At 40.9% G+C, this 24,051-nt stretch overlaps 1 protein-coding gene across 1 annotated transcript in view; it reads right to left on the bottom strand.

Annotated features, from left to right (window-relative positions):
- Positions 1-22,533, bottom strand: part of LOC126236661 (retinoid-inducible serine carboxypeptidase-like) — a 166,168-nt gene extending 143,635 nt beyond the window's left edge. Inside the window, exon 1 of the mRNA XM_049946134.1 lies at positions 22,416-22,533. Coding sequence (XP_049802091.1) covers positions 22,416-22,473 — 58 coding nt within the window. The 5' untranslated portion in view covers positions 22,474-22,533. The remainder of the gene's footprint in view (positions 1-22,415) is intronic.
- Between the last annotated feature and the right edge of the window lie 1,518 nt (positions 22,534-24,051).

Below are 24,051 nucleotides of genomic sequence, written 5' to 3'. Positions count from 1 at the left end.
ATGTCTGGAGAACATACTGGTCACTCTAGTTGAGCGATGTCGTTATCCTGAAGAAAGTCATGCACAAGATGTGCACGATGGGGTGCGAATTATCGTCCATGAAGACGAATGCCTCACCAAACTCGTAGAATCTGACCTTGGGGAAGATCAGTTTGGATTCAATAGAAATGTAGGAACACGCGAGACAATACTGACACTACGACTTATCTTAGAAGATAGGTTCAGGAAAGGCAAACCTATGTTTCTAGCATTTGTAGACTTAGAGAAAGTTTTTGACAATGTTGGTGGGAATAATCTATATCAAAATCTGAAGGTGGCAGGAGAAAAATACAAGAAGCGAAAGGCTATTTACAATTTGTACAAAAACCGGAAGGCAGTTATAAGGGTCGAGGGGCATGAAAGGGAAGCAGTGGTTGAGAAGGGGGTGAGACAAAAATGTTCAAATGTGTGTGAAATCCTATGGGACTCAATTGCCAAGGTCATCAGTCCCTAAGCTTAAACACTACTTAACCTAAATTATCCTAAGGACAAATACACACATCCAAGCCCGAGGGAGGATTCGAACCTCCGCCGGGACCAGCCGCACATTCCATGACTGCTGGGGGTGAGACAGGGTTGTAGCTTATCCCTGATGTTATTCAATCTTTGTATTGAGCAAGCAGTACAGGAAACAAAACAAAAATTTGGAGTAGGAATTAAAATCCATGGCGAAGAAAACGAAACTTTAAGGTTTCCCGATGACATTGTAATTCTGTCAGAGACAGCAAAGGACTTAGAAGAGCAGTTGAACAGAATGGACAGTATACAGTTTCCCGATGACATTGTAAGTCTGTCAGAGACAGCAAAGGACTTGGAAGAGCAGTTGAACAGAATGGATAGTATCTCGAAAGGAGGATATAAGATGAACATCGGCAAAAACAAAACGAGGATAATGGAATATAATCAAATTAATTTAGGTGATGCTGAGGGAATAAGATTAGGAAATGAGACAGTTAAAGTAGTAAATGAGTTTTGCTAATTGGGCTGCTAAATAACTTACGATGGTCGAAGTAGAGAACATATAAAATTTAGACTGGATACAGCAAGGAAAGCGTTTCTGAAGAAGAGAAATTTGTTAACGTTGATATAGGTTTAAGTGTCAGGAAGTCTTTTTTTGAAAGTATTTGTGTGGAGTATAGTCAAGTATGGAAGTGAAACATGGACGACAAACAGTTTAGACCAGAAGAGAACAGAAGATTTTGAAATGTGGTGTTGTAGAAGAACGCTGAAGATTAGATGGTTAGATCACGTAACTAGTGAGAAGGTTCTAAATAGAACTGGGGAAAGAGGAATTTATGGACAACTTGATTAGAAGAAGGTATTGGTCGGTAAGACACGTTCTGTGGCATCAAGAGATCACGAATTTAGTATTAAAACGAAGCGTGGAGGTTAAAAATAGTAGAGGGATTCTAAGAGATGAACACACTATGCAGATTCAGAACGATGTAGGTTGCAGTAGTTACTCGGAGATGAAGAGGCTTGACGGGATAGAGTGGAGTGGAAAGCTGCATCAAACCAGTCTTTAACTGAAGACCACGACAACTACAACAACTTCATAGGCTACATGTTTCCAATCAATAAAAGTTAGTAAGTTCTCAAGCACTATGTATACAATGGATATGTTCACAAAAACATTTTTAAACCGTGAGTCTTTAAAACCAAGAGCGATTATTACTTTACTTTGTTTCAAAGTCTACACCGTAATACCATCTGCTATCCAAGTCCATGTTCGAATCATTTGACTGTAAATTTAGGATGACAGTTTCAAAGCTTCTTCACCTCCCTATCAAAGTGTTATTTCTGAAATTTTTTTACGTGCCTCACACATTATGCCCACGCTAAAGGGGGATACTATCGATTGCTTCATGCACAAGCGTTTCAGTGTCTATTATATTGAATGTTTTTTTCCCGCATAGCTTGTAACCTGTGGGCAAATTAATTCTATCAGACTATATTGACAGTGGTACGTGAGTAAAAGCAAAATTGTGTGACCACATTCACGTGTAAGAAAGTCAAATGTTTACATTCTGTAGCGTGACTTTTAAAAATTAATGAGCTGCAGGAATTCAGCACGAGTCTAGCTTATATTGTCCAGAATACTTTTATTTTTCAGGCAGAGCATAATATCCATTTCCTGGTGCTCGAACGTGGTCTTTTCTTTGTTACAGCTGAGTGATAGCTGGCACGGTAATTACAATGACCGACTTCAAAGCAAGGTACATAGCAAGAATTGTGCATTGAACCACTTCTTGAAAGTGACAGCGCTCATTTCCGAATGGCAGTCGCTAGTGTTTTTCTTACACCTAACTACAAGTTTACTCTCAGAAACCACTTTGTTACAGGAAATGTTCAAAATGTCCCCCGTTAGCGAGGATACATGCATCCACCCTCCGTCGCATGGAATCCCTGATGCGCTGATGCAGCCCTGGAGAATGGCGTATTTTATCACAGCCGTCCATAATAAGAGCACGAATATTCTCTACATTTGGTACCGGGGTTGCGTAGACAAGAGCTTTCAAATGCCCCCATAAATGAAAGTCAAGAGGGTTGAGGTCAGGAGAGCGTGGAGGCCATGGAATTGGTCCGCCTCTACCAATCCATCGGTCACCGAATCTTTTGTTGAGAAGCGTACAAACACTTCGACTGAAATGTGCAGGAGCTCCATCGTGCATGAACCACATGTTGTGTCGTACTTGTAAAGGCACATGTTTCAGCAGCACAGGTAGAGTATCCCGTATGAAATCATGACAACGTGCTCCATTGAACGTTGGTGGAAGAACGAAACTAAAATGAGCTCTAACATGGAAATTAAGCGTTTCCAGACACATGTCCACATAACATCTTTTCTTTATTTGTGTGCGAGGAATGTTTCCTGAAAGTTTGGCCGTACCTTTTTGTAACACCCTGTATAAGGGACGCGTGCTGCTTCTATGTCACTTCTTTCAATTGAAAACTCTCTCAGTACCATATTTGAAACCACTATGTTTTAAAATTATTTGCATTGACGAAGCGCTATCTTGGAATCTAATTTGCTCAGGCATGATTGTAACAACTGTGCCCTTCTTAAATACATTTCAAACATGGAGCGCTTTAAAATACCATTCTGAAAACCATCTATTTGTGTTACAGGTTTCTTGCGATTTCGATGCTTTCCAGGCGACACAGAAACAAATTCTCTTGCTGTTTCTACAGCTCCGACACTTTTGCTTACTACAAAGCAGGCAGTCAGTGCTAGCTGGACAACGCAACGTGAGACACGTCTGCGACCATTCTACATCTACATCTACATCTACATCCATACTCCGCAAGCCACCTGACGGTGTGTGGCGGAGGGTACCCTTAGTGCCTCTATCGGTTCTCCCTTCTATTCCAGTCTCGTATTGTTCGTGGAAAGAAGGATTGTCGGTATGCTTCTGTGTGGGCTCTAATCTCTCTGATTTTATCCTCATGGTCTCTTCGCGAGATATACGTAGGAGGGAGCAATATACTGGCTCTGAGCACTATGGGACTCAACTGCTGTGGTCATCAGTCCCCTAGAACTTAGAACTACTTAAACCTAACTAACCTAAGGACATCACACACAGCCATGCCCGAGGCAGGATTCGAACCTGCGACCGTAGCAGTTGCACGGTTCCGGACTGCGCGCCTAGAACCGCGAGACCACCGCGGCCGGCCAGCAATATACTGCTTGACTCTTCGGTGAAGGTATGTTCTCGAAACTTTAACAAAAGCCCGTACCGAGCTACTGAGCGTCTCTCCTGCAGAGTCTTCCACTGGAGTTTATCTATCATCTCAGTAACGCTTTCGCGATTACTAAATGATCCTGTAACGAAGCGCGCTGCTCTCCGTTGGAACTTCTCTATCTCTTCTATCAACCCTGTCTGGTACGGATTCCACTCGCCACAGACGACGTGGGTCGAGTTAATGTGACTCTCCACAAATGCGTATACGATGTTTTGTTCATTCATTCGTTTCACAGTGGCTTTTATCCGTCCGCGAAAGACATGACGCTCCATGGGTCGCACCGGAAACCGACTGTTCAGAGTTGCTGCCTTTGTTTCGTAAGTTTCACACCATTGGGCAATGTGCTTATCACTGACGTGTGTACCATCCAGGAACGGAGATCGAGCCCTACAACCACTGCAGCATACCAGTATGGACATTAAAGATAAGAATTTGTTCGTAAATGTAGCGAGGTGTGGCAAAATAAATGTATGTCACAGACGAAACAACTCTCCTCAGTTCCCTTCACGTTCCCGTCACCAAGCCTTCTTGGACATTAGCGTGTCGGTGTGGCTGTAAATCTGACTCACTGCACGTCTAGGACCATAAGCAGCGATAACACACGTCTATGCTTCAGCATCAGTGCACAATCTGGCACACATGGGATTAAGGGGCACTGTCAGATATGCACACAGACTGCGGAACATTTGTAAAGCAATGTGTAGCTTGCCAGGGAAACAAAATCACATTACTCAGTGTATCAGCGCAGTGTAAGGCACATATCTTCCGCCAGATCAGCTTTTTGGACGTGTGCGTGCTGACATCGTAGCCTACTAACACCATTGGAAGGCTACAGTTATTGCCTCACAGTGGTAGACAGGTTCACCAGGTGGTCTTGGCATTTCCATCGAAGGATGTCACGGCAGAAACTATAGCGTAAATATTTTTTTGTGGCTGAAATGACTAGATTGGCGTCCCGCTGAAAATTACCACTGATCAGGGACGACAATTTGAAGCCTACATCTTCATAGGATTGACCACTTTATTAGATAAAAAGCACATATGCGCCACCGCATACCACCCTGCATCAGCTGGTATAGTTGAGTGTCTTCATCGCCAGTTAAAACCGGCACTGAAATGCCACGCGATACTGTATGGACAGGAATCCTGCGTGTCTTGCTTTTAGGTCTACGAAAGTCATTTAAGAGAAATCTGAAGACCACAGCACCAGAACTGTTAGAAGGACAAACGTCACACCTGCCTGATGAGCTTTTGCACAGTGTGGCATATGACAAAATCACTGCCTCGGACTTCATCACCTAATTAAGAGAACATAGACTCCAGCTGAGACTTACAATGCCTAGAAACCAATTGGAAAGATACTCATTCGTTTTTGTGCAACCAGACAAGTGCATGTATGTGTTCTTATCTAATGATTTAATGTGTAAGCCATTGCAGCCACTGTTACATGGACTGTATCCAGTAGTCAGTAGGGGCAACAGTGCTTTCTGCATAATGATCAATGGTACACCCACCACACTCGCATTGGATTGGACCAAGCTATCATTTCTGGAGGCAACAGGCATTACAACGATCATGGACTGCAAACCATAGAAGACAGAAGAATCAACAACAAAAGGGTTCCTGTACCCAACAAGCACCACAGTGAACCAGGCACTGCGAAACTGAGACCTATTACTACCTCACTCCCTGTTAGGACCAGAGACACATGTGGTGCACCACCCAGTTTCAAGAAAGAAGTACTAACAAGTGTTGGACGGCGTGTTAAATTCAATCTGCGCAATCGTTAGCACTAAAGTAAGACGTCGTGTAGTTACCTGCTCTGACGTTTTGTCTTCAAAAGTGTACAGCAAAGCATAAACGTTTCGTGCAGTGACAGTTTCAAGCTGGATTGATATAGTTGTCCTTTGGTTTACTTTTCTGTTACTTATTCCATGCTTGACATTGTGTGTGCATTCATAATTGGGTAAACATAAGCTGATATGGAGTATATGTGGGAATATATATCTTGATTTCTCCGTTACCAACAGCTATATTTGCAATAGGCTCCTTCATTTTAATAATGGCCAAAATACTAGTATCTGTTTAGAGGAGAGGAGAGGGAGGTGGCGCATTATGCAATGTGTTTGTGTGTGTGTGTGTGTGTGTGTGTGTGTTTGTATGCACACTGTCGTAACTCAGAGGCAAATATTTTGCATAAATGTCTTTGGCATTGCTGCCTGTGAAGGTTACATAATATTTTTGTCCTTATTTTTATGCATCATTCTAGTACTAATTTGAGACCTGCTGGAAAGGGGAGGTGGTTTCAGGTTGGCAAAATACTCTTTTTGCGTCTACTATTGCCATGGTAGCTGTCTCTGACAACAGTGATTTTCACCATAACAAGGTATTCATGGTATGCATTCTACACAATACACATGAGAATCGCAGGATGTGTACACCTCACAGGCAGAGTGTTACTTATGCAGGGCGTCCAAAATATAATAGGGATCGAATGTGCCTATATCCTTCATTTTGTGCGTCTTGTGCACACTGCTCAAGTCTCACTTCGATGTGTGATACAAAATGTGACTCCATTGCAATCATATGACATGATGCTCTTTCTTAAACACAGCACCTACTGTGTTATAATAATAAAGATTAGATTAGATTAGATTTACTTTCATTCCAATTGATCCGTAGTGAGGAGGTCCTCCAGGATGTGGAACATGTCAGGAAAACAACAATACACGACAAATATTTACAACTAAAACAAGTAAGCTAATGTACCATTCCACAGGTCCCAAGTGGAATGATCGTCATTTTTTAATGAACACTAAGAGTCATTTTACAAATACTAATGCACTGAATTTAAAATAATTTTTTAAAATTTATTTATAAGGTAATAAACATGTAATACAACTACTGTAATACTTATTTACAATGAACACATTACTGCACTGAAATGGTGCAGAAGTTAGATTATACTTACACACACACACACACACACACACACACACACACATTTTCGATGAACACGTTACTGCACTGAAATTGTGCAGAAGTTATGTTGTACTTATATACAAATCAGTTGGTTTTACTAAGAAATTCATCAATGGAGTAGAAGGAGTTGGCCACCAATAAATCCTTTAGGCTTCTCTTAAACTTAATTTCTTTGGTTGTTAAGCTTTTTATGGCTGCTGGCAAGTTATTGAAAATGTGTGTTCCTGAATAATGCACACCTTTTTGTACAAGACTAAGTGACTTTAAATCCTTGTGAAGATTATTCTTATTTCTAGTATTGATTCCATGAATTGAGCTGTTGGTTTGAAAAAGTGATATATTTTTAATGACAAATTTCATTAAGGAATAAATATATTGGGAAGCAGTAGTTAGTATCCCTAGTTCCCTAAACAGGCTTCTGCAGGATGCTCTTGAGTTCACACCACATATAACTCTTACTGCACGTTTTTGTGCCCGGAAAACTTTAGCTTGGCTTGATGAATTACCCCAAAAAATAAAGCCATATGACATTATGGAATGAAAGTAAGCATAGTATGCCAGCTTTTTCATTTTTATATCCCCTATGTCTGACAAAATTCGCATTGCAAACAGAGATTTGTTAAGACGCTTCAGCAGTTCTGTGGTGTGCTCCTCCCAGTTGAATTTATTATCAAGCTGTAATCCCAAGAATTTAACCTTGTCCACTTCTTCTATCTTCTTGTCATCATATGTTAGACATATACTCTTGCGACACCCCTTACAAGTTTTGAACTGCATGTAGCGTGTTTTTTTTAAAGTTTAGTGACAAAGAATTGGCTAGGAACCAGTGATTAATGTCCACAAATATTTTATTGGCTGATCTTTCTAAGACTACACTTGATTTGCTATTTATTGCAATGTTTGTATCATCGGCAAACAAAACAAACTTGGCATCTGGTAATGTTACTGATGAAAGGTCATTGATATACACAAGAAAAAGTAAGGGCCCCAAAATGGAACCTTGTGGGACCCCACATGTAATTAGTTCCCAGTTGGATGATGCCTGATAGCTTGATACATGTCTCTTTCCTAATAACACCCTTTGTTTCCTGCCAGAGATATAATATTCTACACTCCTGGAAATGGAAAAAAGAACACATTGACACCGGTGTGTCAGACCCACCATACTTGCTCCGGACACTGCGAGAGGGCTGTACAAGCAATGATCACATGCACGGCACAGCGGACACACCAGGAACCGCGGTGTTGGCCGTCGAATGGCGCTAGCTGCGCAGCATTTGTGCACCGCCGCCGTCAGTGTCAGCCAGTTTGCCATGGCATACGGAGCTCCATCGCAGTCTTTAACACTGGTAGCATGCCGCGACAGTGTGGACGTGAACCGTATGTGCAGTTGACGGACTTTGAGCGAGGGCGTATAGTGGGCATGCGGGAGGCCGGGTGGACGTACCGCCGAATTGCTCAACACGTGGGGCGTGAGGTCTCCACAGTACATCGATGTTGTCGCCAGTGGTCGGCGGAAGGTGCATGTGCCCGTCGACCTGGGACCGGACCGCAGCGACGCACGGTTGCACGCCAAGACCGTAGGATCCTACGCAGTGCCGTAGGGGACCGCACCGCCACTTCCCAGCAAATTAGGGACACTGTTGCTCCTGGGGTATCGGCGAGGACCATTCGCAACCGTCTCCATGAAGCTGGGCTACGGTCCCGCACACCGTTAGGCCGTCTTCCGCTCACGCCCCAACATCGTGCAGCCCGCCTCCAGTGGTGTCGCGACAGGCGTGAATGGAGGGACGAATGGAGACGTGTCGTCTTCAGCGATGAGAGTCGCTTCTGCCTTGGTGCCAATGATGGTCGTATGCGTGTTTGGCGCCGTGCAGGTGAGCGCCACAATCAGGACTGCATACGACCAAGGCACACAGGGCCAACACCCGGCATCATGGTGTGGGGAGCGATCTCCTACACTGGCCGTACACCACTGGTGATCGTCGAGGGGACACTGAATAGTGCACGGTACATCCAAACCATCATCGAACCCATCGTTCTACCATTCCTAGACCGGCAAGGGAACTTGCTGTTCCAACGGGACAATGCACGTCCGCATGTATCCCGTGCCACCCAACGTGCTCTAGAAGGTGTAAGTCAACTACCCTGGCCAGCAAGATCTCCGGATCTGTCCCCCATTGAGCATGTTTGGGACTGGATGAAGCGTCGTCTCACGCGGTCTGCACGTCCAGCACGAACGCTGGTCCAACTGAGGCGCCAGGTGGAAATGGCATGGCAAGCCGTTCCACAGGACTACATCCAGCATCTCTACGATTGTCTCCATGGGAGAATAGCAGCCTGCATTGCTGCGAAAGGTGGATATACACTGTACTAGTGCCGACATTGTGCATGCTCTGTTGCCTGTGTCTATGTGCCTGTGGTTCTGTCAGTGTGATCATGTGATGTATCTGACCCCAGGAATGTGTCAATAAAGTTTCCCCTTCCCGGGACAATGAATTCATGGTGTTCTTATTTCAATTTCCAGGTGTGTAGTTTACTTAAAAGGATATTGTGATTTACACAGTCAAATGCCTTTGACAGATCACAAAATATACCGGTTGCCTGCAATTTTTTATCTAATGAATTAAGCACATTTTCACTGTAAGTGTAGATAGCCTTCTCAATATCAGAACCTTTTAAAAATCCAAACTGTGACATTGACTGTATGTTATTTGAGATAAGATGCTTATAAAGACGACTGTACATTACTTTTTCGAAAATTTTTGAGAATGCTGGCAACAGTGAAATTGGACGGAAATTTGATGCTATTTCTTTATCTCCCTTCTTAAACAGTGGCTTGACTTCAGCATATTTCAGCCACTCAGGAAATATTCCACTGATAAACAACTGGTTACACAGATAGCTTAATATGATACTTAGCTCAGAATCACATTCTTTAATTAACGTTGTTGATATTTCATCATACCCACTAGATGAAACTAGTGCATAAAAAAGGATCCAAGGAAGAGGTTTCAAATTTCAGGCCCATATCATTAATACCTGTCTTCAGCAAAGTATTTGAAGTTGTGCTGCTGACACAACTTAGTGACTATTTCTTGAAAAATAAGTTCCTAACAGACACACAACATGGATTCCGAAAGGATCACAGTACTATCACAGCAGTTACGGAATTTCTTCACAAAAGTATGGTGCCCTTGATCAAGGAATGCAAACAGCTGGCATATTTCTAGACCTCACTAAAGCCTTTGACTCGGTAAACCATGAGTTACTTTTAAGTAAACTTGAGTCATACAATGTAAATGCTGCATCCATGCAATTGCTGGCTACATATTTATTTAACCGCAAGCAGTGTACAAAGCTGACTTACAAAACCAATAATCAGATCATTAATTTCCAGTCCAAATATGAGACAGTCACGCAAGGTGTACCCCAGGGCTCAATTTTGGGCCCTTTCCTTTTCCCAGTGTACATAAATGATATAGAGCAACCTTTCAACTCCCAATTGGTAACCTATGCAGACGATACCTCACTGTTATTTCTTGGTAAACAAAATGATGAGTTAACGCTGGTAGGAACTGAGGGCCTACATCAAATAACTATTTATTTCCAAGATCAAGGTTTGAAAGTTAATATCAGTAAATCTCAGTTATTGTCATTTAAACTTACAAACTCACACCAAACCTCTATCAGTGACATAGGTGGAATTGAAGTAGTGGACACAGAAGGCTGCAGATTTCTAGGTATTCACCTAGATGAAAATCTGAGATGGGTAAACCATATCAAATTTTTATGCAATAAAATCAGCAGTTCATTACATCTAATCAGCCAGTTTTAAAAGTAGTCCCACATCAGACATTAAAAACAATTTATTATGGAACCATTTTTGCACTGATTAATTACAGGATAGAGATATGGGGTTGTGCTGCCGACATACATATGAACAGAATATTAACCCTACAGAAAAGAGCAATCAGAATTATCCATGGATTAGGGTATAGAGATTCATGCAGGGAAATCTTTGTTCATCATAAATACCTCACAGTCTACTCACTGTATCTTTACAAATTAATTATATTTTTTGTGACACATCAAAACAAAGCAACAAAGTGCTCTGATATGCATGCCTATAATACAAGAAATAAAGACTGCTACTACAGGCAAAGAACAAAATTAAAAACAACAGACCATAGTCCATGCATTAATGGTCAAATATGGTACAACAGATTACTGAGCTCTATAAGGTGCCACAAAGGGAACTTATTCAAAGTGAAACTGAAATATTTCTTTATAATCGTTAAGTGAATATTAATATTAAACTAAAATAAATTATTGTATATATATATATATATATATATATATATATAGTTGTGTAAAATCTGAATATTTGTAATAGGTACGATGTAACACCCAATATTGTGCCTTATTAGGTACAATGGTACATTTGTATCATGTATATGTAATCACATATGTATATATGACTGTACTAAACTTGTAAAAAAATGCTATGACGTTTGCAAAAGACACCAGTTGGTGTCTCCATGCAAAAAATACAATAAACAATAAACAATAAATGTTTTTGATTTTAAAGATTTTATGATGGACATTATTTCTGTTGGGGTAGTGAGGGTCAAATTCATATTATGGAAGTTACTTGATATGTCTGGTCTAAGGTAATCCATAGCAGCATCTACCGAACCTGACAACCCCATCTTTTCAGTAACAGTTATAAAATGTTTGTTAAAAAGTTCTGCAACACTATACACATCTGTCACCAATGTATCATTTACTCTTAATGCTATTTGTTCCTCTTCTTGTCTGGTTCTACCGGTCTCCTCCTTCACTATATCCCATATTGTCTTTATTTTGTTATCTGATATGACTATCTTTTCCTTGTAATATATTTGCTTTGACATCCGTATTACAGTCTTTAATATTTTGCAGTATTTCTTGTAATGTGCTATAGCATCAACATTGGAACTGTTTTGGATTGAGAGATACAGTTTTCTTTTTGTTTTACAAGATACCCCTATTCCTCGAGTAATCCATGGCTTCTTTGTAGACTTTGCTCTAACCTTGGTAAGTTTTGGGGGAAAGCAGTGTTCGAATAAGGTAAGCACTTTATTAGCAAAAATGTTATATTTTTCATTCATGCCATGAGCACTGTAAACATCAGTCCAGTGAATGTCTCTGAGGAGTGTCCTAAAATAATCAATTTTTGGCTTACAGATTACCCTCTTGAGCTCAGATTTAACAGATTTTATATCCTGTTCAGTATTAACATTTAACAGAAGGAACTGCATGTCATGGTCTGAGAGGCCATTGACTATTGGTTTTGTAATATAATTTTGTTCATTGGACTTTTCTATAAAGATATTATCAATGACTGTTTGTGAGCAAGTGGCTATCCTAGTGGGGAACTTTACAGTGGGAATTAAGTTGAATGATAGTGTTACTAACTCAAATAAGTTCTTATTGGGAGAGTCTTTAAGGAAATCTACATTGAAATCACCAGCAACCACTATTTCTTTGTTTTTGGTTGTTAAATGGGCCAGTACAGCTTCAAGATGGTTTACAAACAGATTGAAGTTACCTGCAGGTGCTCGATATACACTTAATATTATGAAGGATTTTTTGTGAAATTCTAATTCTGTTGTACATGCTTCCATATGCTGTTCTAGGCAAAATTTATGAATGTCTATGTTCTTAAATTTATGACAGTTCCTGATGAATGTGGCAACTCCTCCTTTCTCCATTTCTGATCTACAAAAGTGAGATGCTAACCTAAACCCTGTAACACTTAAAATTTCTATACCAGTGGTCACATGATGTTCAGAGAGGCAGATTATGTCAGCTGGGTTTGAAGACTCTAATTCATCTATGCAGATAGTTAATTCATTAATTTTATTTCTCAGTCCTCGAATATTTTGATGCAATAAAGATAGCTGACATTTCACATTGACTGAGTTAAAATTGGGTGGAGTTAAAATATCTGCTGACAGTTGAAAATTCTTAACCAATGGCTGTTTATGCTGATGTAATAAGCTGGAATTATGTTTTTTGATTTCTTTCTCAAACTGAAGGTTTGTCTCAGTTCTAACCTCTCTCAAAATTTGCTTTCTTTCTGTCCTCACTACCCTAAAAAAGGGTCTTTTCTGAATCCTATAACCACTGGTATTTTACCACTCATGACAGTGCCTCCCCCCTTTAACTTTCCTGCTATTTCCCCAGCCAATTTACCCTTCCCCTTCCTGTTGAGGTGAAGGCCATGCCTAGTATAATCCCACCTACTGAGAGAATCAACATGAACCACACCAATGTGTGACCCCACACCCGACATGAGCAGCCGTTCCAGCTCCAAATTAACTCCCTTGACAGAAGAGTTTAAACGAGGTCTGTCATGGTGCCCAAGAACAGATACAAACTCAACACTTGTATGCCTCGATGCTGATGCAATCTTCGCCAGGTCACACTCTATACTGTACCCAGGATCTCTGTCAATACTGTTACCTGCCCCACCCACTATAACCACGGTGTCTTCCTTAGTGAAATCTTTGCAAAGTGATCCTGAATCCTCTGTCACCTGCTCCAGACCAGCACTAGGTTTAAAAAAATTGGTGACCTGGTATTCTGATCCTTGTTCATCCTGCAAAAGATGGCCAACACCTCTTCCATGGGAACTACCTAACAACAACACTTTCTTTCTCTTTACTGATTTCCCTACACTCTTACTTTTCAATTTGCTGCTGAATGTTTGTTGTGCCCTGTCTACACCTACAACTGCTTGAGGCTCACCAGCTTCTAACTGAAGCAACAGGTCAAATCTATTTTACACATTCACCATAAAGCTGTCAGTCAAAGTTCTAGGCCTATTCCTCCTGTTGCCTGTTGCCACTTCCCACCTCTCTTTACCCTTCTCCCTCCTTAACCTGTCAAGATCTCCCCTGGCCTTGTCTAACTCAGCCTGAAGGGCGGCAATTTTCCCCTCCTGTTCTAGTATCTTCCTATCTCTACTACAAATCCTACAAAAGCACTGATGAGTCTCATTTACTTCCCCTATTCCCACGCCACTACAGTCACCCACATGGAAAAACTACAGTAAGAAATATATGAATGGAAAAAAATAATTTAAAGTATATTACAACTGTATTACTAGAAATGTTCTGCATGTACGAATTTTGGGTTAATCGGACTTCTTCTCTTACATATCAATTGTAGGTGCAGACAGCCGACTTCAAGGACACCAGCGCGTGTCAAAAATAAGAAAATTCTCCTTACTGGGTGCTACTCCACTTCAATAAAAAATACTTACTACCGCTATAAGTCTTCTCTTATTTCGAAACATGTATGCTACAAAATGTCATACTCCGAGCAGCACATCTTAACAGAACTTCCACACACTAGAGAGTGAGGAACAAAATCATGTACAAAGAAAAATGAATGAGGTTTTTTTTTTTCATTTGTCTGCGCCTTACCGCGCTTTCATAATTAACGACGCTTATGGGCGATTGGTGTTTCTCATATTTTATTTTTAATAATATTTTAGTTTACGAGAGCCTGAGGATCTTTCACAATGTACCTACACACTACCTCTAAATTAATTGCTCATGAACGTACTTGGCTGATATTACACAGTGTGTCTTAGAATTTCTGTACCCTAAGCTGAAATACACTCCTGGAAATGGAAAAAAGAACACATTGACACCGGTGTGTCAGACCCACCATACTTGCTCCGGACACTGCGAGAGGGCTGTACAAGCAATGATCACACGCACGGCACAGCGGACACACCAGGAACCGCGGTGTTGGCCGTCGAATGGCGCTAGCTGCGCAGCATTTGTGCACCGCCGCCGTCAGTGTCAGCCAGTTTGCCGTGGCATACGGAGCTCCATCGCTGTCTTTAACACTGGTAGCATGCCGCGATAGCGTGGACGTGAACCATATGTGCAGTTGACGGACTTTGAGCGAGGGCGTATAGTGGGCATGCGGGAGGCCGGGTGGACGTACCGCCGAATTGCTCAACACGTGGGGCGTGAGGTCTCCACAGTACATCGATGTTGTCGCCAGTGGTCGGCGGAAGGTGCACGTGCCCGTCGACCTGGGACCGGACCGCAGCGACGCACGGTTGCACGCCAAGACTGTAGGATCCTACGCAGTGCCGTAGGGGACCGCACCGCCACTTCCCAGCAAATTAGGGACACTGTTGCTCCTGGGGTATCGGCGAGGACCATTCGCAACCGTCTCCATGAAGCTGGGCTACGGTCCCGCACACCGTTAGGCCGTCTTCCGCTCACACCCCAACATCGTGCAGCCCGCCTCCAGTGGTGTCGCGACAGGCGTGAATGGAGGGACGAATGGAGACGTGTCGTCTTCAGCGATGAGAGTCGCTTCTGCCTTGGTGCCAATGATGGTCGTATGCGTGTTTGGCGCCGTGCAGGTGAGCGCCACAATCAGGACTGCATACGACCAAGGCACACAGGGCCAACACCCGGCATCATGGTGTGGGGAGCGATCTCCTACACTGGCCGTACACCACTGGTGATCGTCGAGGGGACACTGAATAGTGCACGGTACATCCAAACCGTCATCGAACCCATCGTTCTACCATTCCTAGACCGGCAAGGGAACTTGCTGTTCCAACAGGACAATGCACGTCCGCATGTATCCCGTGCCACCCAACGTGCTCTAGAAGGTGTAAGTCAACTACCCTGGCCAGCAAGATCTCCGGATCTGTCCCCCATTGAGCATGTTTGGGACTGGATGAAGCGTCGTCTCACGCGGTCTGCACGTCCAGCACGAACGCTGGTCCAACTGAGGCGCCAGGTGGAAATGGCATGGCAAGCCGTTCCACAGGACTACATCCAGCATCTCTACGATCGTCTCCATGGGAGAATAGCAGCCTGCATTGCTGCGAAAGGTGGATATACACTGTACTAGTGCCGACATTGTGCATGCTCTGTTGCCTGTGTCTATGTGCCTGTGGTTCTGTCAGTGTGATCATGTGATGTATCTGACCCCAGGAATGTGTCAATAAAGTTTCCCCTTCCTGGGGAAATGAATTCACGGTGTTCTTATTTCAATTTCCAGGAGTGTAGTACATTGTTTTTTGGAGTAATTTTATATAAAACTACGTATGCAGTGTATGTCTCTGCATAACCACCTTGATGTATTTTGTATTGTATTTGATGTAAATATTTGAAATGATTCCCCAAAATTTTTGTGGAATTCGTCATTAGTCTTGTATCGGCACTGAACGCAAGGGACTTGCTTATCTCCCATAATTCTTGAAATTCTTGAAACGATTTATCTGGCGTGGTAAGGTCAGGACATTGTGGTAGCCATTTCAGTGGGGTGTGAGATGTTGCTGAACAACATGTGATTCAGTGGTCTCTAAATTCTTCACCAGGGATCTTAGACATTGAACAGCAAAGTGTCTGGAGCTTCATCTTGCTGTAATCATCCACGGCCCAAGATTTCCTTGTCTTTGTGCTGAGGTGATAATCACGTTTGCGACTTCTCTAAATAAGAATTTCCATTCATATACCATAAAAAAATCCTCTGAACAGGTGCTCTGATGACATCTCAGCCTACCTCACAAGACAGCCACTTTCCTTGCTAGCACCTGCACATAATGGGGATTTTTCTTAGACTGGAGAACCACATTTCTCATGTGTGAACTACAATATATCGATATTCATCAGAAAATAACATTCTTGAGCGAGACACGACATTTGGAAATTGCACTGCAGGCTAAAACTTGTTGCTCCGGTCGCTGCCAGGTAATTAATTCATAAACCTGCATCCAAATCCTTTCAGTTTCAAATATGTTTTGACGTGATCATGCAAGTAAAAGTTCAATTACTGTTTCCTGAACGGATTGGATTGAAGACTCCACGGCTCATCGAGTGACGTCGGCATACGTTTCCTGTTGCATTTCCTTACGTGGTCTGTCTTTGATCTTCCCTGTAACAACGCACCTATCTCTCAATCAATCGTGGTTCCTTTACGAGTTGGGCCTTACCAAATCCATCTCTAAACACGTTATCTGTCATTGTTTGTCATGTCCTTGGACGTCGGTGCTAACACACTCAACCTACTAATCGATCCTCAACTATGTAATCACAAAATACTGATAACAATGCGTTTTGTTAGTTTTAAAGCAGCAGTACCAATAAAACAACTATTTATACGCCCAGTTGTGCAAAGTCAGGAGGGGCAGGGGGAGTTTGGGGCACCTTTGCAATAACAGTGAAAACAAAACAAAAATATCATGATAACCTACGCACATTTTTCAAGCGGCTCGATGTTATGATCCTAAAACATACCCCAAATAAAAGTAATCTCCATCTATGGTTTCCAGTTGTGCCGATTAATCGGGATTGTCTCGGTTCTGAATTTCAAGTCCCAGTGTCCTGGCCACATATTTCAGGAAATTCAAATGTCTCGGTTTATCGCATTTTTGATTTTTAACAATGTTTACATTGCCAAACTGGTAGCACTCCCTCTATTTGGAGAGTAGCATGCCTTGTTCCTCGCAATCATTTTCTCGCAGGTGTGCAAGCGGAGGGTTTGACTGTTACTATGTTCAGCTGATGATAATGTGTTTTCCGACAAAGTTTGAGAACATGATTTTACGTAGGTCTCATATCTTTCTAAAGCCTCTGTCTACAGCTTGCTGCCGATGTAAGTAAATGTCGCGCGGTCTAAGGCGCTGCAGTCATGGACAGTGCGGCTGGTCCCGGCGGAGGATCGAGTCCTCCCTCGGGCATGGGTATGTCTGTGTGTCCTTAGAATAATTTAGGTTAAGTAGTGTCTAAGCTTAGGGACTGATGAACTTAGCAGTTAAGTCCCATAAGTTTTCACACACATTTGAAGATTTTTTTGTAAGTAAATTTTACTAAAGCTAATGAATACAGTATGACAACTTTTTAAGGAACTCATTCCAATCCAGTTCCTTGGGTCATATTGGTAGAAGTTGATAGATATTGTACTTTCGCTTGCCACTCAAAACACTTGCGATCTAACAGTCTGATATGAAGTAAATGCACTATGGTAGTTTAAAATGTCAATGATTTTCTACTTATTGAGTCATTGCTACTGTAATATATCCTATTTAGTATTAATGACCACAAATATTACGATATTTGAATGTGAGCATACTTACTGACCACTACCGCAAAATTTCCATTTGACATTTGAAGAGTAGCAGACGATCGGCCATAGTTTATGCTGTCCGAAATCCATGAAATGCTGTTAAATGCTTACCCCAGCACTTTTTAAGAAGTTTTCATACTTACGTAAAATATAGCTTTTTAAAGTTAATGACGAAGTTTCTCAATTCTGTATTTCATAATATTTGAGCACTGTCCAAAATGCCAAAGAGAAAGTGCAAATATTCTTAGAAACATAGCGAGAGATATTCCTTTATTAAAAAAATGGCAGAACAGAATATGGAGGATTCTGCAGATTCTATAATACATGGAGGAATTGCTGCTATAAAGGATCACATTCGACTGGAGAAACATATAGCGAATGTACTATCTTCAAGTAAAAATAAAACACATATTATTTTCTAAAACACGATAATTTAGGAGAAGAAATAATTACTGAAGCAGAATTGTATTTTGCATATCATGCAGTAAAAAAAAATCAATCTTTTGCCTCAGCAGACTGCCTTGATAAGTTAGTACAAAAATATTTAATGACTCAAAAACTAGCACCCAGTGTGCCTCAGCTACATAAAAAAGCAATGTGTTTGATTAAGCAAGTTATTGTACCTCATTCAGTTGATCTCATTCATAATGAACTTCAAAGCTGTTCATTTGATAGCACTAGCCCTGACGTTAGTAACCATAAAAATAAAAAAAAATCCAGTTTTGATTCAATATTTTAGCGAGAGAGGCAAAACTACACGAAACTGAAAAGCTCAAGAGTGGGGCCTCAGATATGGTGGTTAGTTTTTGTGTACAGGTTTTAAATGATATAAAAATTTACATTATGTGAAGAAAGCACTGGATTTGGACAGATCAATGCTAACATTAATTTTGGAGGACAAGACAGACTAATAACATATACAATAAACTAAAACTAGAAATTGAAGCCAATATAGAAGCAATTGGATGCGCTGTTCATATATTACATAACCCACTACAAACAGCTGCTAACCAATTGTTTTGTGACATTGATCAAATAATTCAAAAATTATGTAATGATATTGCTACATACACTGTTGGGATGGAAAGATTAAAAGATGTCTCTGAGCTTCTTAGTGCAGAATAACGCTGCTTTCAGATTCCAAAACGAGATTGATGTCATTGTTACCATCTACTGAATGTATTGTACAGTTAATTGATGTTTCAAAATAATTGTTTGGTGAAGTAAAAACACCCAAAATTTTATATGATTTTTTCAGAAGTCGTCTCAGTGATGTCTATCTTTGTTTCCTTCATAACCAATGAAGCATTTTCCACTTCAAGGTATTAAAAATTGAAGGAAGAAAAAATTCAACTGTATAAGTTTTAAATGTTGTTACATAGACTGAGAAGATAGCAATGGAAAAGCTGAAAATTCAGTTTTTACCTTCCCAAATATTAAGTGCCAAGAAAATGGAATAATTAGCAAAAATTAAAAGAAATTGAAGGCTTTCCTGAAGAAGTAGCAAAATTTTTTGAAGCAATGACTAATTGTTTGAAACAGTGGACACTACCATTACAATGACTGACTTCAGAAAAAATACTTCAGTGAAAAGATATAGAAAAATCGACAGAATATATGAAAACAAAAATATTAATAGAAATGATACATTTTTATTTAAAGACATTACCATACTAAAAACTATTCGAACCTGTGAATTAGTCTCCAGATTGAAAAAACAAATCAACCTTCGAGAAATAGTTGTATTTTCCTAATTTGAAACAAAATTTCATGGGCAAAATAAAGATTTATATTGCATGTGTGGGTACCTTTTTTCCACACAAGGCCACAAAGGAACCACAGAAAGAAAATTTTCTTTGCTGGAAATACAGTAGATGTTTGAGGGAAATAAACTTTCATTTCACACCATTGAAAGTATTTTCTATACTTGGGAAATTATGATTTTGATAGTTCCAAAATGCATGATTATTTATCAAAAAAATAAGGCTCTATTAAAATGACCAAGCCGAACGCAAAGTACAGAGAAAAGTGTTAAAAGGTCAGTTTTATTTCTGTGATATTGTAGTTAAGTTATAAGATGTGTGAGATGACTTTGTGCTTATTGTTTTTCTCCCTAAAATCGTATGTACCTTATAGAGACACAAATATTGTTGACACATATGTTCATATATGCATATGTGCACATTTTGTTGTATTTTCCGTTTTTGTTTTTAATAAAGGTATTTTATGTTACAATTTGAGAAGCGTTTTTTCATTGTGTCCCTGTTTGACGATTGAGAAATTGGGATTATCCCAGAGGGACGCCTAAGAAATCTGGCATCCCTAATTCCATCATAACACTTATTACACCCTGATCACAACCTCAGTTAAAAATCTGAGGCAAATGAGTGAAAAAAGTGATGAAATTTCACATGTGAAAAAATTTATTTTGTTCTGTTTTTGAACTTCCACTGCTATGAGTGTGAATCCTGAATTATTCCTGGTCATCCCGACAGTTTTTCATGAATTTGTTTGCCGGCCGGGGTGGTAGAGCGGTTCTAGGCGCTACAGTCTGGAACCGTGTGACCGCTATGGTCGCAAGTTCGAATCCTTCCTCTGGCATGGATGTGTGTGATGTCCTTAGGTTAGTTAGGTTTAAGTAGTTCTAAGTTCTAGGGGACTGATGGCCTCAGAAGTTAAGTCCCATAGTGCTCAGAGCCATTTGAACCATTTTTTAAATTTATTTGTAAAAACATAGACAGTGGAAATTAAAGTGTCCTGTGGTGCCTGTCCTGCTCCACGTCGGCCCGTTTGACGCCCTACCGGCTTAAACAATAAACTGTTGATACATGAGAAAAGCTCTGTGGCGAGTTGAACATGTCTTCCTTGAAAAAATCGTCATTAAGGAGAAGTCATAACCAGCAATAGTAAACATGAGAGAGAATAGAAAATCGTGCCCATCTTCATTAACCAAATCAAAGTATTTTAACGATAATCATTAACAGGAAAGGTTTCGCCGACCCTGGCTTCGGATGGACAAGACATCATCTTGGAGCAAGAGAGCACAGCTACCAGTGCGACACACTCAGAACTGATGATTCACCTCTGGCCTTCAGTCAAGTCCACGGCGCGGTTTGCTGTCTTCAAGCGCTCCTTTGCAGTATAACAGTTGTCAATCAGAGATCTGCATCTCAAATATTCACCAAACGTTTTCCAAGCAGTATCCCTATGCAAGAGCATGCCCAGTGATGGGCAGAGGAGGGCAACTCCCCATGCCCTCTAGAAAAAAATGTCTTTGTAAGCTGAAACTCTATCAGCCTCGCCACCCAGAGAGACTTATTACTTCTGTGCCACAGTGAAGAAAGCGAATTTACAATGGACTTGTGGGAGATTATACAGAAAAAGATAGTTCTGTCTCACATGTGATATTTTTAAATACCTTTATAGTTTTAACTTGAATCGCCCTCATAGGAGGTCTCCTGTCGAGTAGGACTAGCATCACTTGCCACAATATGTTACTTACTGACTGGAGAAAATGCTGTTTGTGACAAAAACATAAGCTGAACCTCTATAGTTGACAATATAACGTAACATGGAGCAAATACCGAAAACCGAGAGGTCAGTCTGAGCATATATTTCAGATGATGGAATCTATAATCGGTGCGTACAGCTGAGGAATTTCTTCCAATGACAGTTCAGTTTCATCACTTTTGCAGATCATTTATTGGAAATTTCTTTTTCCACTTAAATTTTTATCTCAGCTTATAGTAACTGATCTTGCAGGTAAGCATGGCTTAATGGTTGGAAGTGATTCACTTTCTCGAGATGCTTTCATTTAATGGCTTGATTGCGATCGAAAATAGGTTTCTAAGTAAAAATAATCTGACATCTACAGGTTCAAAAAATGGTTCAAATGGCTCTGAGCACTATGGGACTCAACTGCTGAGGTCATTAGTCCCCTAGAACTTAGAACTAGTTAAACCTAACTAACCTAAGGACACCACAAACATCCATGCCCGAGGCAGGATTCGAACCTGCGACCATAGCGGTCTTGCGGTTCCAGACTGCAGCGTCTTTAACCGCACGGCCACTTCGGCCGGCTCATCTACAGGTAATATGTCAATAATTATAATCTCGTTTAACTTGTCTATTTCGTCTAGTTATCAGTTATTACTCCAGACACATCCTGTAGTATGAGGGATTTTGTTACAAGAATGTTGCTTGAGAATCATGATCAAATAAATGCATCCATAAATATTCGGCAAAGGCGACAATAATACATTTTTAGCGCACTGGAACTGCTAACGTCATCTTGAGGCAACAGAACCAGTACTATTTGTAATTTTTCCCTTAATTGCTTCTCCACGTCTAGAGTCTGGCTACTGTTAAATTTCAAGCACCAGCAGAATTTTTCTTAGGTTTTCTAGCGCTGGTCTATGCGTAAAAACATGTTGGTAATTAAAATTCCCACATAGAAAGGTGCTCGAATTTGTGAGCGAGACTGCATTCAAACTCACCAGAACAGGCTGCCACGAACAGCAGCACCAACAGGCTAACCACACTGAGAAAAGACATGATTCTCTCTCTAACCACTGGTGGTCTCTATCAGTAGCTCCTGTTTATATCTACTGTGCTCTCCTCTCAATTTGTCACTGTTATCGTAACGAAATTATGCCGCTTTCTGAGTGCTACCTTTTGGGCCACTCTTACTAATCTGTTTGTTACTGTGTGCCCGTTGTTGATTGACGCTCACAAGTGGCCTCTCAAGTGCCCTTCCGTTAAGCATTATATAATTCAAATGGAGCCTGCATTGATATCTTTGTAAGTCTCAAAAGAAAGTCCAGTTTCTCAAGCTGGACGGCAACAACAACTGAATGTGAAAAGAAGTTTATTGGTCTCAATAAACGAAGTGTACCCATGATATTACACTTAAGACTTGAATATATTACTAACCTACACTTATAACAGCATATGTAATGACATTAAAATAGCATCCAGAAAGAAGTGTTTGATACCTTTCACAGTAGTCCTATTATTTACTGTAATTTTGGAAGAAGAAATATCAAAATATTTGTTTAAAGATTACGGTACGAATGTCATTGATCTCAGAGTGAAGTATAGAAAAAGAAAAAATAAATGAGGGGTCCAGAAGAAAACTGTGGTAAATCCACTTTTTCTCTAAAATGATCTGTTATCACCATGGTCTTTTCTATGCTCCCCTCTATCGATTACACCCTTAAAACACAAGCAAAACAGCTTGGGTCTGCAATAAAATGTACAAAAATCATAGCCTAAAGGAGCAAAAGACAGTGCAAAGTTGAAAAACCAACCTGAATGAATCCATTTGCATGTTGAAGAAGCAGAATTTGGTGTATCCTCACAGACGCAAAACTTGTTTTGTACAAGTTGCTTGTTTTGCTCTCCCAGTTTATTACTTCATGAATGTCAGTGTTGAGCCTATGTGTCGCAGTTTCGTCAAGTTGGCTGTATTGCACACAAGAGTGACATAAAAACCAGTAGCATTTCAGTAGTTATGCAGGGTTTGTGCAATTACAGGTAAACATTGGGACACACCTCACTTCCAGTGATAAGATAATGCTGTAATTAATGAGTAGTATATAAACAAAGCGGATTCTGGTCCTGACAGAGATATTATCTCAAGGTCACAAATAAGCATTTCCAGTGTCAGTTGAAGCAATTGGGTAAACTATAGTCAACTTCCAACACTCCCACTTGCAGGCCTGCACACACACTTGCATGTGGTACATTCAAGGTTACCCCCTTCCCTCCCATCCACCAGGTCCGCCTACACACCTGAGGCACTGCCAAATCTGGCCCCAAACCCGTTGTTACCAGTTCAGTCCACTGATAAAACCTCCAGGAGCCCTGCCAACGGATTCGTATGTGGTACAGTCAAAGTAACCCCCTTACTGCTCTCCCCAGACCGAAAAGAATCATCCTCTGCCTCCTCTTCTTCATCCTGTAAACTAGAGCAGTGTGATATGTTGATATGTATAGCTTTTATGGAATTGTGTGGTGAAGCCTTATACAGCTCACGCATCAGGACACTTCAGAAGAAGTCTATACTGCGAATTTCTAGCTCGTTATTGATGTGTGACATACTGACACAGTAAACCACTTGTACAAAGGTCA

This window comes from Schistocerca nitens, chromosome 1 (genome assembly GCF_023898315.1).
Source record: "Schistocerca nitens isolate TAMUIC-IGC-003100 chromosome 1, iqSchNite1.1, whole genome shotgun sequence".
Taxonomy (NCBI): Eukaryota; Metazoa; Arthropoda; class Insecta; order Orthoptera; family Acrididae; genus Schistocerca; species Schistocerca nitens.
This window is presented reverse-complemented; position numbering and strand designations above follow the sequence as displayed.